At 34.8% G+C, this 16709-nt stretch overlaps 1 protein-coding gene across 1 annotated transcript in view; it reads left to right on the top strand.

Annotated features, from left to right (window-relative positions):
• The first annotated feature begins 204 nt into the window (after nt 1-204).
• The window catches only part of LOC120354382 (uncharacterized protein CG3556), a 50992-nt gene continuing 34487 nt past the window's right edge, over nt 205-16709 (top strand). The window contains exon 1 of the mRNA XM_039441445.1: nt 205-393. Within this exon, the coding sequence (XP_039297379.1) occupies nt 297-393 (97 nt within the window). The 5' untranslated portion in view covers nt 205-296. The remainder of the gene's footprint in view (nt 394-16709) is intronic.

Genomic DNA, 16709 nt, shown 5'->3' with positions numbered 1-16709 from the left:
ACAGCTAGATGGAAATTCGATTTGAACAAATGAGACTTCCAATTTATTTCCATCTCTATAACAATTAATGACGAATGATATAAATATATGGAAGTAGATGAGCGGCAGCAAATTCAATAAGAGCGCTGAGGGGATGTGAGCATGTGGGTGGTTTAGTTGTGAAAACCACTGCTAGGGGGTGCTGACTGGCCAGCCACCATATTACATTTATTGACCGACATTTGGGAAAGCAGTTGTTGTCCAGACGGCTCACCAAACCCATCTAAACAACTATCACCTTTTATATTCGATTTAAAATGCTCAAGATTAGCAATGGATTGACCATTATCCTAATAGCATCAATCGTTCAGCTGTTATGTTCATCGCTGACTGTCGCAGAAAGTAACGGAACAGGTAGGCTCAATATTCATTTATTCATTTTTAGTTACCTTTCATCGAAATAATCATTTTCCAAAATCAGCAATTCCATTCAATCTGCCGAGAAACGTTTCTTTTAAATTCCTATCAAAAATACGAATATTTTTCACAAGTATTCCGACCATTCTAAGTAAAAACTTTGATTTGATGAAAAATCTGGGGAGAATCCTTTCTGAAATCCGCTCGATTTTCTGAAGGCTACATCCACGAAACGCCCTAAAATAGAATCAAGACACCCCTACTATTCATTTAAATAATGACAAATTTTCCTTCATGTCTTGCTCAACTGAAGAAATTAATCTTATTTGTCATGCATGTCTGATGATTCACGTTGATTGATTTTATTCTTAGTGCAATATTGTGGAGCTGGAAAGGGTTAGGGTTATATTATACTGAAGTACAATAATTTATGTTAGGTTTTCTATCTAGCAACCCATTCTCTGAATATTTCTAAGGCCAGAAATAATAGAAGTTAAGCTGCTTTCCACAAGAGATTAGAAATGTTGGATTTATCAGGAATATGTTTTGTTGAATTCTAATCAACGAAATAAACTTATTCGATCTCATTATTTTTTTAGTTTTTATCACCGTATGAGTTTTTTCCTTCCACATAGATGTTGAATGCATATATAACAATAAATTATCAAGTTGTTTTGTTTTTGAATTCATGAGTTGAAATTGATAAATGAGTTTATAAACGAAAAGTATCAGTTATGGGAAACCATTTTGAAAGATATGTTTAGATAATGAGCAGTCGCCTCTATTTTATTCCACATTGAAATTGAAAATGAAATCAGTAGACAATTTCAATTCTCAAATAATTTATTGCCAATAATATAACATATGTCTAGAATATTGTAGGATAGGTAGGTAATTTCCAGGTATCATTCTTTAAATTCCGTTATTCTTTCCTTGTTGTAATAAAGCGTTGGATAGTGACCACATTTTTTCAATATAATATAGCTATTATTTAGCACGTGTGTTGTTTCAGTTCTTCAGAATAGGTACGAATTATCACATGTATCCTACTCTTACTGTGTATTATCATCAGTCATACAACATTTGCATTCTAAACTCGAAACTCAAATGTGCTCATAGAGTTATTTGACTCGATCCTCAAATAACGATTCTACAAGATATTAATCTTCAAATTATAAAGTTATAAGATTTGTCTTATAAATTTCAACTGTCTGATAGTATTATTTCTATATATTTATGACTTCAAGTGCCGGTTGCACAAAAACCGGTTAAATTTCAACCGTTGATTAATTCCACGAGAACCAATCAGAGAAGCCGTTTTTTCAAAAATGCCTTCTCTGATTGGTTCTCGTGAAATTAATCACGATTAAAATTTAAACGGCTTTTGTGCAACCGGGCCCAAGAGGCATAATACCAAGATTAGAGCATCAACTAAATCCATTTTGTTTCACTGACGTCTATTGGACTCATCCTAGAAAATATTTTCCAATTAATCTCACTTTTAGTGTATGTAATATCAAATGTTATATTTCTAGTGTATGAGATTATGATACAATAGCTGTTGTCTACATAAATAAATAAATAAATCATTTATTGGATACGGTGTAATTTTTTAGGCCTAGATATGATTATGAATACAAGAATAGTCAACTTTATTAAAAATTCGGTAGTGAACCTGGGCTTTTCGGTAGAACTGGCACATATTATATGTATGAATAATTGAAAAAGAAATGATACAAATATTGAAGGGTACTCAAAGAGCGATCAGGCACTTCGAGTTCAAATTGTCTTTGAAGGGTATAGAAATAGATGGATTGGTGGGTATATGGATATCTATATCTACAGTTATTTATTTACAGATATCTATTTACAGTTATTTATTGTTAGATGTCCATGCTCCTAACCACTGACCATTCTCTTTGTGCTCACTGAAACAATTTTGAGATGAGAGCGTATTTTTGATAGCGATAAAAGATGGTATGCCAAACCAGACCAAAGTTTATTGTAATTCAGTGTGGAAAGATACAGATTAATCCAAACCATTTATATTCTATTTCAAACTAATACTATTCGACACCTCAAGATGTGAGATCTCCAGTGAATAGCGGTAGTATTTAAAGATCATCTCAGAAAATACATCGATGACAAGATCATCATAGATAAGCCAAGAGAAAGCTAACCTGCAAGAGGTGTGAAATCAGTATCTCTTATAATCGATACTCTTATAGCCGACTGTAAACCAATATTTTCGATAGTTTTAATTGTGATCAATGTTAATGATTGTTTAATGGGATGTATGAAGAAAGACAGAAACTCTGGCGAAATTCATAGACAATATTAATTGAGCCCGAGCCTTCATATTTCTAGCACAATCGACAATAATACACCAAATGCCTTTTAAATGGCATTCACCTTCAATGTCACGATTTACAACGCGCTATATTTTTTACTAATGAAACTTATGATGTGTGATCTGTTGAAATCATAGATTATTATTCCAAAACTTATCAGTTTGAGGATAGATACGAGATGAGACGGTTGAATTAAAAACAAAGAGCTATTATTAATATAAGCAGATAAAAATATGTTTCTTGAAACACAAATCGACAATTTTAACGTATCGTTGACTTGATTCTGAAAAATCACTCAACATAATTATTTACTGACTAGCAGGTAACCCGTGCTCCGCAATGATCTTTTTTCAAAACTTGACAAACTGAAAACTTGACCGAGTGGAATCTTAAAGAGTTTGAAGTAGGCCTAGAACCATCCTCGGTTAAATAAGAATCTATATGCAAAATTTTAAGTTAATTTCAGTCCAGTAGTTTAAACGTGATGATGCGTCAAACATAATTTTCCTATCCCGTACGTGTATAAGCCAGTTCTTTCCTTTATTAATGTAAGCTCTTCAACTTGGTACTAGCATAATAAAGTGACAGAACTCAAATCTTGTTTTGAAACCTTCCTCAACTTAATGCCAACCTGACAAAATTCGACTGGTTATTAATTTAGTTACCAATTTTAACCATCTGTTTCGAAGGCGTAGTCTATCTAGATTATAGTTCTATATTAGCATTATGGTATGTACATCCCAATTATGAATGAAATTTGAACATTGATCTTGAAAAATCTAGAAGGAAAATTGAAATTTTGGCTTCGAGGTGCACGAGATTGATATTTTTAGAATCTATGTGCAAAATTTAGAGATCTAAATCATTCCCGTTTTTCCGGTATGCAATCCACAAGTTGACAATTGTTTGATGCGAACAAACGAACAAACACAACCATACTGTCTCTTGTTATATAGATATCAATGGAAAAAAATAGTGTATGAATTTATTTCACATTAATTAATTATACCTTTATTTGGTACTATCAATATTTTGAGAGAGCTCATGAAAAAGAAACATAATAGTGTCAGTTGAATTAATATTACTCCGAGAAGAGTCGATTGGGAAAAGTAGAAAAGGAATAGTAGATATAATCGAATAAGAATGGTATGGGTAAATCAAATGAGGAAACGCAAAAAATCAATAAGAATGGATGACATAACATAGAGTTGTTCAGATATGGAGGTATTATCTTGAAACTAGTACACACTACATTATTTTGACACCTTAGTAGAATATGATGATGAGATGTGCAACCTTAGTAGAATAATATGATGTTAAGATATGAAAGTTGTAAGATTCTAGGGAAATGAGAACTGTCAGAATCCAACATTTGTGTATTGATTTATTTCTTTGGAAGAACGTCGAGAAATGAAATAACAAAATATTGAAACTCGAGAGTAAAATTTCTATTCAATCAAACAAATGTTCAATATCCTAATTTGGATGACCTGAATGCTATCCAGGACCTTCTCCCATGGTTCCTATCCGCTTAGGATGTTGAGATACATGCTAATTGTTTTGCTGAGAGAGAGGTCCACATGCTCCTGGCTTGTGTGTGAATGATTGAAAGGCTAATGATCAGATATGAGAATATTCTGACTCAGTGTGTTGCCTTTGAAACAATTCAGTGAAGATCATACCAATCCAGGCTCTCACATTGAGCAATTATGAGATAAGTCTCCTATAGTGAGGTCCACGTTATAATGGCAGTGTAGGAAGATAGGAGAAAAGGGTTGCCACATCTCAGCCTTGCCTCCCAAACAGCTGATACTCGTATATCTGATCAATTTAACTGTTCATTATTGTTGAAAATGGTTAATCATATTTTTTTTAAAGATGTAATAATGAATTTTCATGATTGAGATTATATATTTTGTCAATTAGTTGAATTTCTACATTGTCGATGAACGATGTGGCAGCATCGCAATGCGTGAAAGAGATAGCGCTATTTGCTTTGTTGAACGATAGACAAGGATAGCAACACCATTGCAAATCACACACTGCCATTATAACGTGGACCTCACTATACCATTACTTTCCATCTCCCCTGTATTTTCCCTGCAATATTTTATGCAACAAGGACAATGCACACCTGTTTCCATTCTGTTGTATTATGCCAAAGTTATTTAGTTCGTCAATAAATTATCCTCGTAATTTGAAAGGATAATCTAGGACGTGTACAAATAATTATTATTGTCTGACAATTCTGAAATATCAAAATCTCATTGCAAAGAACAGTGGCGTATCCAGGGGGGGATATGGGGATGTATCCCCCCCCCCGAAATGGAACCTGAATTTTTTGTGGCTGGATCAGCCACAAAAATCTGATACCATATTTTCGATATATTGTACTATGTAAGTCGAAATAATGTAAGGGATGAGAGAATAGCACTGCAATAGCAATGATAATAATAATGAGCTATTTTGTTATAGACAGTGACGAGTGGTCTAGAGGCTAGGGACTAGATAGCAGGGTATAGAGACACTACAGATAGCACTTCCAAGTTTTGAACTTTTTACCATCTAACTTTAAGCAAAGAAATTCAATATAGCTTATATTGCTCTAGTTGATTATATTTTATTCAGCTTCATGCAAATCTTTAACAAAGCTCCAGCAGCTTCTTTTAGAGAGTGCCCCCGAAAATTTCACAGTTATGATGAACGGGCGTAGTTTCTACCGTGGATAGGGGGGACACATCCCTCTAATATTTGGAAAAAATTTTTTACCCCCCCAAAAAAACAATGTAAGTTTGAATACTCAAGTAAAAATCAAGTAAATTTGAAAAAAAATGTTTATCAAGTTAAAACTAAACCTATAAAGTTGGTTGAAATAGTGCTTTATTGGAGCCAAAATTTAAGAATTCTAGCTTGTTATCAGAATAATAATGAGTCGGCCTTCAACAAAATCACTACTTTTTTAACAATTGAATGTCAAATAAAATTCTACTCCATTCCATTTTATTTGTTATTTTATCAAAAACCAATAGTTCTATGAAATTCTCAAGGGAAAATCGAAATAATAAGTGGCCTACTGATCGCCAAAAAAACTTGAATGAAATGTTTGTTTTCAAGTGGAAATTGCGTAAAATCGCACCATATTGTAGGTATATTTACAAAATTTCCATACCCACCACACCCCCCGGTGTCATCCTCAAAGTTCAAGTGCTTTCTACTCCAATTTATGATATTTTTCTGGCTACGCCACTGGCAAAGAATGAAAAATATGTCATTAGAGAAAAATATCCTGTCCAATCTGAAATGTTGGATAACACTCCGTTCAAGAATACGTCATACTTTGAAAAATATTGAATTGATATTACAATTACATCCATTTATATCACCAGGTTAGAGGAAGAAGAAGAAGAAGAATGAGGTGGTGAGGAGGGGGAGGATCAGGATGAGGAGGTGGAGAGGAGGGGGGTTGGAAGAGGAGTAAGTAGTTGAGGAGCAGGAGGAGGCAATGGAGAAAAGAAGGAGACGGAGAAATGTTGAGCGATGAAAAATAGCTGTATTGTATGTTTGCAACTGAATGAGTGAGAGTTATCGATTTTCAGATGAGTCAGCTGATTCTCACACGAATGTCTCGTACTGCCTGTCCTATGACGGCTGCCTTCAATCAATGCAAATCCCAGCTGTTTGAGTCACATTCATGTCAACCATTTTCACCTGAGTCACCATTCACCACCATATTCTTTACCTGATGGAATATTATTAGGCCTACTGTATAATAATTATTTCAAATATCTATTGAAAGCTATAAAAATAGAACTATGCTACTTGAATATTGTCCTAATTATATAAATAGCAGAATATTGACCGAAAAAAATAGCAGAGGGGAATTTGAAAAATAACGCTTTGAAGTAATTGGGTGGTTTTATACTTCAAATGTCTATTATCATCACCACTGATAATCTTTACCTGTGTCTTATTTCATTTTATTATTCTTATCAACGACTAGATTTCATCTAGCAATATTTATAGCGTTGACTAGATTTGATGGCTTTGACTCAGAGCAATATCCATAGCTCTGATTCTAAAACCTTCTGCAAACATTTTAAAACTAGACATTTTGTAAGTACGTTCGAGCAAACGTCGTTTGCCAAACTTGAGTCTCAGCTTTCTCAGATTCGGTGGCCTTGTGAAGAGAATACAATGCAAGGTGAACATATTGATTGGGAAGGGAATAGCCTTTGCGACTCGAAGCCTCAAACTCTCGTCAACGTCTAGCGATCCCGGCCTTTTCCTTTCTCAACCCCTTCAGATTTATCGATTTCCAGACAACAATAAGTTGCATTATGATCTATTTCTGTGAATATGCATCAGGCATCAGGCGTTGCTGAGTCGCGAACTTAGTTTAGAAATTACCGCGAACTTAGTTCACAAATCACCAGGGTAAACTAATAGTCGACTATCATATTGTAGACACAATCGATACTGTACTTTTTTCAACTTGATACATTTCCATGAATAACAAACTGTCTAGTTTGCCCTCGTTTTAAAAAGCTTGAAATGTAGTCCTGCCCAAGAACAGCGTTGTTCAGAAATATTCCAGTTAAGGCGAAATAAAAACGATGTTTTCAGTTCCAGATTCATGATTCCACATATGTACCATAATTAAATTATATGTGCTACTTACAAGATTTTTTTAATTTTACCTTAATATGCATGAATTCCACAACATATCTCAATCTTTGTCTAGTATAAATACTTCATTCAGTTCTCCAGCACGAATTTCCCCACAGTGTTCAATAAGAGTTGGTGAAAATTACGTTAATCTACTCAAGTAATGATTTTAGTGATATTTTAGATTGTATTATAGAATATATGAATATTGATTCACATTATGGGACGTCTTTTTATATTATTACTTTCCTTACCTATGGTAATAGGTAGTAATAGGTAGGTAATAGGTAATAAAGGAAAGTAATAATATAAAAAGACTTCCCATACTTTCCTTGCCCTATTACCATAGGTAAGGAAAGTATTGCTTTCCAAAAAAAATTAAGGTACCCTAATTTCAAGTTTTCTATAAGTTTCAAGGTCCCCTGAGTCCAAAAACATGATTTTTGGGTATCGGTGTGTGTGTGTGTGTGTGTGTGTGTGTGTGTGTGTGTGTGTGTGTATGTCTGTGAACACGACAACTCCATTCCTAATTAACCGAATGACTTGAAATTTTAAACTCAAGGTCCTTATACCATGAGGATCCAACAATAAGAAATTCAATAAAATTCAATTCAAGATGGCGGATGATTACTAAAAAACCATGTTTTTCATGATTTTCTCGAAAACGGCTCTAAAGATTTTCTTCAAATTTATACCATGGATAGCTATTTATAAGTCCTATCAACTAATATGAGTCTCATTTCTGGGAAAATTGCAGGATCTCCGTAATATTCTTGAGAAAAATGGCGGATAATTACTAAAGGATTTTTGGGTATTTGTGTGTGTGTGAGTGTGTGTGTGTGTGTGTGTGTGTGTGTGTGTGTGTGTGTGTGTGTGTCCTTGTACCATGAGGATCCAACAATAAGAAATTCAATAAAATTCAATCCAAGATGGCGGAAAAATGGCGGATGATTACTAAAAAACCATGTTTTTCACGGTTTTCTCGAAAACGGCTCTAACGATTTTCTTCAAATTTATACCAAGGATAGCTATTTATAAGTACTATCAACTGATATGAGTCTCATTTCTGGGAAAATTGCTGGATCTCCGTAATATTCTTGAGAAAAATGGCGGATAATTACTAAAAAACCATTGCAGGATCTCTGATTAAATTGTGTTTGTGTTTGTATGAAAGGATTTAAAATTAATTGTATTGATTGTTGTTGTTTTAAAAGTAGTTGTTCTAGACAACAATCATAGTTGGAATCATCCACCAATCACATTGTGATTTCAGTAACAATAAAATAGAAGCTGAATAGCAATATGCAGTCATGCTGGATACGATTGCGTTCAGGCTTTATGGCATGAGCCAGCTATGCAGAGAGCTAAATCGGAGAATTACATTTTGTCAACCAGAGCTGTGGAGGAACTCGTGATAGCCGGTAATGTTGGATACAAGAGTGGAGGACAGTCATAGGCCTACAAATTTGCTAAGAGCGCAAGACATGAATTAAGAGCGCAAAGAATGAATGAATGAAGGAGTGAATATTTCAATGGTTGAATAGTATTTTTGCTATTCCTAATAATCATGAATGATTTAAAGTTCAATTCAAAGCGAAAAATGTCAGATTCTAGTTTGCCAAAACAGTTGCAACGAAATTGATGTGTGATGGATAGAATATAGAATATTCTCTATTGAATAGTTTTCTCTAATCATATCAGGCAAACAGTCAGATTTGTGAAACACAGGCTAATTTTCGTTGATTATCAGTTTATAAATTCATAAATCAATTACGAATAGTCAGCGGGTTGCTTAATCACATTATTTACTAGGAATCCTCTCTGACAATTCTATTGATTTTTTCAATTGTGTTACTGTGCTATTTCCGTAGAATCTATTCTGGTTGGGTACAGTATGGATTGTTCTAGGTATGTTGATAAAGCGTTGGCCATTAGCAATATCCACATGTGAAGTTGAGTTCAACAGGCCAATTAGTGGTCAACACTAAGTTGATAATATGACATGCCTCCTATTAAGTACATTGTCCTACCAACATGTCTACGAACTAATTGACATACGGCCCTCCTTATCGAGCTATAGCCAAATAGGGAAGATCAGTTCTCGCCATGAATTATCTATGAGGTAAATATTAGACAGCTTGCTGGGTGCTAGCTTAACATACAAGTCATCGCTGTACAACATTTCAGAGACAGAATTGTAATGCATGAGAATTGGCTCAATATAATTGACTGTCAACCTTGTGTGTAGGTAATGAGATGATGATAATGGGAGATGAATGTGGGATTTGAATCACCCGAAATCATAAAATAGTATTAAATAGTGAAATACAAAATTATGGCCGAACTCATAAAAATGGTATTTAGAGGAGTTCTTCTCTTAAGGCTGAGCAAAGACTAAAAATAAACTTTCTACTCGTGATATTTTTCAAAGTTTTTCGATTTGTCTATCATCAAGCTATCAAAATGAAAAAGTTTTCTCAAGAGAACCTTTTTTTCCAATCATTACTTTTTGGGATATGAGCGCCTGAAGTGTCAATTTTTGGGACAGAACATTTCAAATTTGGTAAGATATAAATCCATGAGAATCAGAAGATGGATTCTTCATGGTATTGTTGATCTAGTGAAACAAAAATTTTCTGGAAATATCAATTTTTGAAAAAAGTTATTCAATTCACCAAAAATAACTCAACTAAATGTTGGGCGCTCATTAGGCGCTGATATCTCAAAAAGTAATTATCGGGAAAAAAATGTTTCCCTGAGAAAACTTTTCCATTTTGATAGCTTAATGATATATACACATCGAAAAATTTTGAAAAATATCACGTGTAGAAAGTTTATTTTTAGCCTTTGCACAGCCTCAAAGTGGTAACAAATGGAGGTGAGATCTGAATCACAAGGAAGCGATTAGCTAACTATTTAAAGTGATAAAGGAGTTCGGTTGTTAAAGTGGTAAATCTTATACAGGTTAGAGCTGAGCCACAGGGAAGCGATTTGTTAACTCATAAATGGTATTTAGAAGAGTTTGGTTCTCAAAGTCTTATGTTGTCAGGTCTGATAAGAACCAACTGGTGTTTAACCCGGTGTAAGACGCATGGTGCTGAACTTATCTTATCTCAGTGCAATCAGCAACGCAACAACTCAAATTCAACAGAGCAATTCTGTTGTTTGCAACAACATATTACATCATACAATATGTTTACCCTCTTTATATCTACATTTTCAAATGTTGCTTTGATTTTTTTTTATTTGTATTATACACACAAAAGTAGCCTAACCCTAAGTGGATATGTTTAAATACGTGTTTTTATTGTAGGAGGTTCACTAATTAACGTTTCTTTCTAAAGCCAATATTGTTTATTGTTTTTGAAGGAACGGATTCAAGGATCCAAAGGTTCAAAGAGCCCCACACGTTGCTTGTTGCAATCCAGTGTGATATGCTTGGCAGTCTCTTCAGACTGATTAGTCCTCGTGACCTACGTGAGTTCCACTCCTGGCCTACTTTGAAGGTCCTACCGCTGAGGAAGGGTCTAAAGCCAATAATGTTGGTCATTCTCTACATATTGATATTATCCCTATCCAATTTCTAAACTTCTTATTCCATTTCTTATAATATTATTCCTCCTATTCTACTATTTATTTATTTCCACTTTTTCTTCTCTCATTTCTACTTCTCTTGCCATTTTTCCTACATCCTACTATTATTCGTCTCACGCTTCTCCCTATTGTAATGCAAAGAATGTAATGAAATCATGTCATGTTACATTGTAAAATTATATACATTATTATAACTATGTTACCATAGGGGACCAGCCTAGTAACAATTGGAGAGTAAAGTCTATCTATCCATCTATCTTTTTTACACCTGCCTTTTCATGTTACAATTCCTCTCATCATCGCTTCCTCTTGACAGGAAAACTCACGCAATCTTTTCCGGGTTTCCAAAAGAACTGAACAGACCAGTGTCTTTCCACAGCTTTGTTTCCGCACACATAATATCATAAGAATTGGTTTTCAAAAGTTTAAAAAAACTACGCTGTCTTTTCTATATTTTTCTGGTTCTTCACAAGAACTAAACAGAAAAGTTTTTAAGTTGTTCAAACACGTTTGAAAGTTGTTTTTATGATAAAAGATTCAAGAAGTATACCGTTCGTCAAAAAAGATACTGCCAAGTATTCTAATATTAAATCAGATTTACAGGTATCAGCTATCCTCCATAGAAGGCAGGGGCAAGACAGAGAATCGACCACGCTGTTTCTCTATCTTTCTTCACCACCATCGTAGCGAAGACCACACCATGGGCAAATAGCAGCATCGCAAATATAAATCAACAGTCAGGAGAGAATTAATTACCGACAGGAGTGAACCGTCAAAAATATCTGTCCCTGCTGAGATTCGAACTCGGGCCACTGGTTTACGATCCAGCGTCTAAACCACTACTAGACCATGGCTCCTCCACAGAACAAAACAGTTCAAATCGAAGGACCCCCCCCCTCCTACGTATAGTCGAGGCTTTTCGCGTTTCATTGCTTTTCAAACTACCAGGGCCGCATAGCAGGGTAGCAGTTGATGTAGTGAGGTCCTCGTTATAATGCTAGTGGAGAAAGATAGTTGCCGATTTTCTACCTTGTAACGTCTTCTCTATAATATAGTTTGCCGATTTTCTGCTTTGCCACTGCAAAGGATATCTGATACTGGTATATCTAATGCAATATTAACTGTTCATTCTTGCTAAAAATGATCAATTATAATATTTATTTGTCAAGAAACTGTATTTTTAATTGAATGAATAATAAATTCCTATACTCCTTCCCTGGGGGCGGCAAGGGACCTGGTTACTTAAAGCCCTTCCCCCCGCTGACGGCGTAATTGTTGAGCCCAAATTATGAAATTTATATCACATGATAGCTGAAGACTTGTTTCATCAATTTCTATCACATTCTCCTGAAATACTCCTTTCCTGGGGGCGGCAAGAGAACTGGTTACTTACAATCCTTCCCCCCCCCCCGCTGACGGCGTAATTGTTGAACCCAAATTATGAAAGTGGTATCACATGATAGCTGAAGACTTGTTTCATCGATTTCCATCACATTCTCCTGGAATACTCCTTCCCTGGGGGCGGCAAGGGACCTGGTTTAATACAAACTCCCCCCCTCCGGCCTATAACGTTTTTCCTCCGCCGACAGCGTAATTATTGAGCCCAAATTATGGAAACGGTATAGAATGGAAGCCCAAAATCTTCTCTATCGAATGGCACCTCCATCTTCAAGATCGGTGATGGTCGTGGGCTGAGCGTGAAGCTGGCCCCCCAATATATAAGTAAATCCTTATAAACCCCATTTCCCGTTGAGCGCAAATTCTGATACTTGGATATTCTGGAAGCCCAAATTAAGCCCTAGATATTGGCATATGTTTCAAAATTTGGGATCGATATTCTGGGGCCAGTTTCACGGCGGTTGTATTGATTCACATTAAAGTCTTTAGAAAACGCACGTAAACAGGAGCTGACAGACGTCTGCAGAAGTCCACAGAAATACGGAAAGAGACTTCCTCGCCAGGTGTTTGAATTTTGAAACGCACAGAGACGTCCATGGTAGAAAATTGTGGGAAGCAAAAGATGTAAAGTTAATCACAGAGAAAGCCTTTATTAATGTGTTTAATGGAACCACTGTGAAGGACCTGTAAAGGACCCCAAATCACAATGATTCTCCAAAAAAAAATAGTAAATTAGTAATATAATACAGTAAATAAGCAGGTTCCAAGCAGGCTCCTATACAAACACTACACAGAACTCAGGCGAGAGGCAGCGCAATAAAAGTCTGTTATAAGTAACAAACGCAACGCCAATTGCATTGAAATTGATGTAGTGAGCTCTCCACACATCAAAAATTGTTTAGTGATAGTAAACATCGATGAACATCTACAATAAATTGATAAATAAGCATTTTTAAAAGTGCTCTTACGGAAATTTGAGTAGGAAAAAGCTTAATGTAGTTGTATATGGTTCCGCTAGATGGCGCTGGCAGTAAAAATGATACAAACTACTTGATACTGTATCAACTTCAAAGAATCGCAGAGAAATGAAACAAAAGGTTGTTCAGTACTCCGTGACCGAATGAAATAAAGGAGAAGAAAAAGAAAAAGAAGAAGAAGAAAAAAGAAGAAGAAGCTTAACGCTTAACCAGTATCTGTGTATCCTTTTTTGCGTTGTTCTCTTTTGCACAAGCTTTGCAAAATCCTGTGATTTGATGAATAAGATCTTACAAATAGTTCTCAATTCTCTATAATAAGATAATATATGCTATTATTCAATTTATATTATCAATTACAAACATTTTCCTCTCAACAGGTCCAGCCCGATATTATTGCATAATTCTTTGTACAGTATGGTATATTTAATTCAGTAAAAAATGAAAGTATCATATTCAGAGAATCATTACAATTATTCATTAATTCATATGGAAATCATACATCCTCCAGTTCTTGAATTGGTATCTGTTTTCTTAACCTTCCGGTAGTCGCGCCCTACTCAATCACACGATCAGTCGCGTGTTGTATTTTGTACAACATCCAATTTTCCAAGTGTTTTACTATGTTTACTGTAAAAACATATTAATATTAATTGTATAGTTACCTTTTCCATCTTCTTGGACTATTTTACGCCTATGAACATCTGGATGATTACCATTTCATATTCCAATAATCAAGCAAAGCCATTAATTCTATGTTATTGGTTCGTTTATAGTCCCCGTTTCAGGGATCTTCGGACAGGTACGGTAACCTATTCTCATTAAATGTGGATTCCCACACACCAGTGACCGTGAAAGTGACCGGAACAGTGAGAGTATTATCTCCATTAATTGCAATGGGACTATTCATACTCGCTCAGTCGTGCTGAGTGGGAACAGTCCAATCAGAAGTCCAATCAGAAGTCATGCAAATTATATGTTTCAGTGTCACTGAAATGTGGGAATCCATCTTCAAACACATTATAACGGTTTCCTATGATTTCGAGTATTCTAGAAAGTTGTCTACAACTATATAGTAAACTAATAAATATTTGATTATATCTATCAATTGTATTACAATAAAATTATGCAAAATCCCCAAGCATTAAATATTATAGTACAGTATGATAATGAAATTATAATGAAGTAAAATCTGGTGTGGTACACTCACACAACTTCCTTGCTCATTGAACTGTTAGCCTCATTCTTAAACGAGAATAATTTAGGGGAATAACATAATGACGATTGGCGGCAACATATTATTTGAAACTACGATTAGACTTGAAAAGTCTACTCCCGAGCTTGGAAACCGGCCCCAATTGTTCTTCACTTACAACAGAACTTTTTCCTCTTTTGTTCAGTGCTGGATTTCCTAGGGCGCAAGCCCCCAGGGGGTCCAGACTAGAGAGAGAAAAACCTGCTAGAAATAAGAATGAATAGCTTCAGCTCAGCATAGGATTTTTGAATCGACTGGAAGAAACCAGGCTGATAAAACAAACTTGTTATTTTGTAAAAATATTTTTCAAAATCCCAGATAGCAAGGTTGGTGAAGAACTCACAGTCTACGTGAAAAATCTGATAGAAAGCTTTAGAAATAAAAATCAATGAATTGATGAAAAGGAACTCTTTTAACTCTCAGCCAATCCTTATGTTTCCAGCTGAACCTTTGCATCGAATTTAACATTTCTAGTTCAGTCGATCTTGGAATAAATAATCAAGCCTTTTATTTCATTCTTATCGATGAATACATTTCTCAGGAGGGCAATAACGTGTAATTTTAATATTTTCAAGTGAAAAATGGACTGAATTTCAGAAAAGTGAAATCATAAACCTATTTCAAAATGTAATCTAAATTTGGGAGAGAAATAGTACAAGGAGTACTTGTAACCTTAGTTTTTCTCTCCCGATCAGACCTCTCTTGTAAAGATAATAAATGAAATTGAATCAGGACTTTAAAAGTAGCCTAGCTGAATTAGTAGTCCACGCCTCCAAAACCAATTGAGCTGTCTGATTGGTCAATGGTTTCACTAGTCGCCATCTTACCTTCTCAGCTCTTTACCAATAGAAAGCAAGCAGCTTGAAAATCATCATCCAATGACACTGTTCGTTGAATTTAGGGCCTGGCTTACATTACAAATAACCACTACCATTGGTGTCTTGAGTTAGTTCTGACTTTCTCCGCTAGAATTATTCTTCTCTGGAATCCTCGAAGTGAACAATTAAACTAATTTTTCAAGTTGGATCATATGATTTTCAAGCAATGATCATAGTCTGACTGCTATAGATTCTTTAAATATGTTTCAGGAGAGTAACTCTAACTAGAGTCAGGCCCTCCAAACAAAATTTAAGCCCTGCATTTTCTTTCTTTTTCTAGACATTATTCTCAGTAATGATGTAGTGTAATGATTTGATTATCAATTTTCTATATTTCATGTACCGGTTATAGTGTTCATTAATAATATATAACTTCCACATAATTACAAACTTACTTCAATTAATAATTCTGCCTTATTAGCCTTACTCTTATTTATACCCAGTGAATGTTCATAAAAAATACTTCCACGATAAGAAAGGAGTTCAATTATTTACATTCAATTTTTTATATTATATTTCTCATTCATTTAGGGCCGGTTTCCGAGCTCGGGATTCAGCTAAGTTCTAGACTTTAAACAGCTGGACTCAGAAAATTAGCTTTCCGAAACGGGGCATAGTTGTTGTAGCTTTTATGATAACCTTTATTTTCTCATTTCTATAATTGGAAATATTTCTCCTTGACGGAATGGGACATTCCTGAATAATTCAAAATAGCTGAAACTTGACACTATTTTCTCTTTTTTTTATTTTGTGTTCAATTCTCTAGTTTTTTGAAATTTAATATAAACGTGGACCACGACTACGCCCAGTTTCGGCAAGTGAATTTTTTGATTCCAGCTGTTTAAAGTCTAGAACTCAGCTGAATCACGAGCCCGGAAACCGACCCTTAATGATTTTACTTCATGATTAAGTAGTGTAGATTAGTTATATAATAGCTCACTCCCTCATAGGAAAAGTTCTGATAAAAAGATTAATAGATTCCCGAAATTACCTATCTCTCTATAACGTTGGAATATAAATTATCTATTTCTCTTTCCTTTTTTGCATACAATCAATATAGAGAGAAAATGGTAAATTATAAAGAAAATTCGAAAACTACTACTCTTTTTCTTGGATTTGACTTTCTTCCTGAAATATATTTTTAAGAATCAAAATTTTCAGGAAAAGTTCTGATAAAAAGATTAATAGATTCCCGAAA

Source organism: Nilaparvata lugens, chromosome X, assembly GCF_014356525.2.
Source record: "Nilaparvata lugens isolate BPH chromosome X, ASM1435652v1, whole genome shotgun sequence".
In the NCBI taxonomy this organism is placed as follows: domain Eukaryota; kingdom Metazoa; phylum Arthropoda; class Insecta; order Hemiptera; family Delphacidae; genus Nilaparvata; species Nilaparvata lugens.
The sequence above is the reverse complement of the archived record's forward strand: the minus strand, read 5'-3'. Positions and strand labels throughout refer to the sequence as shown.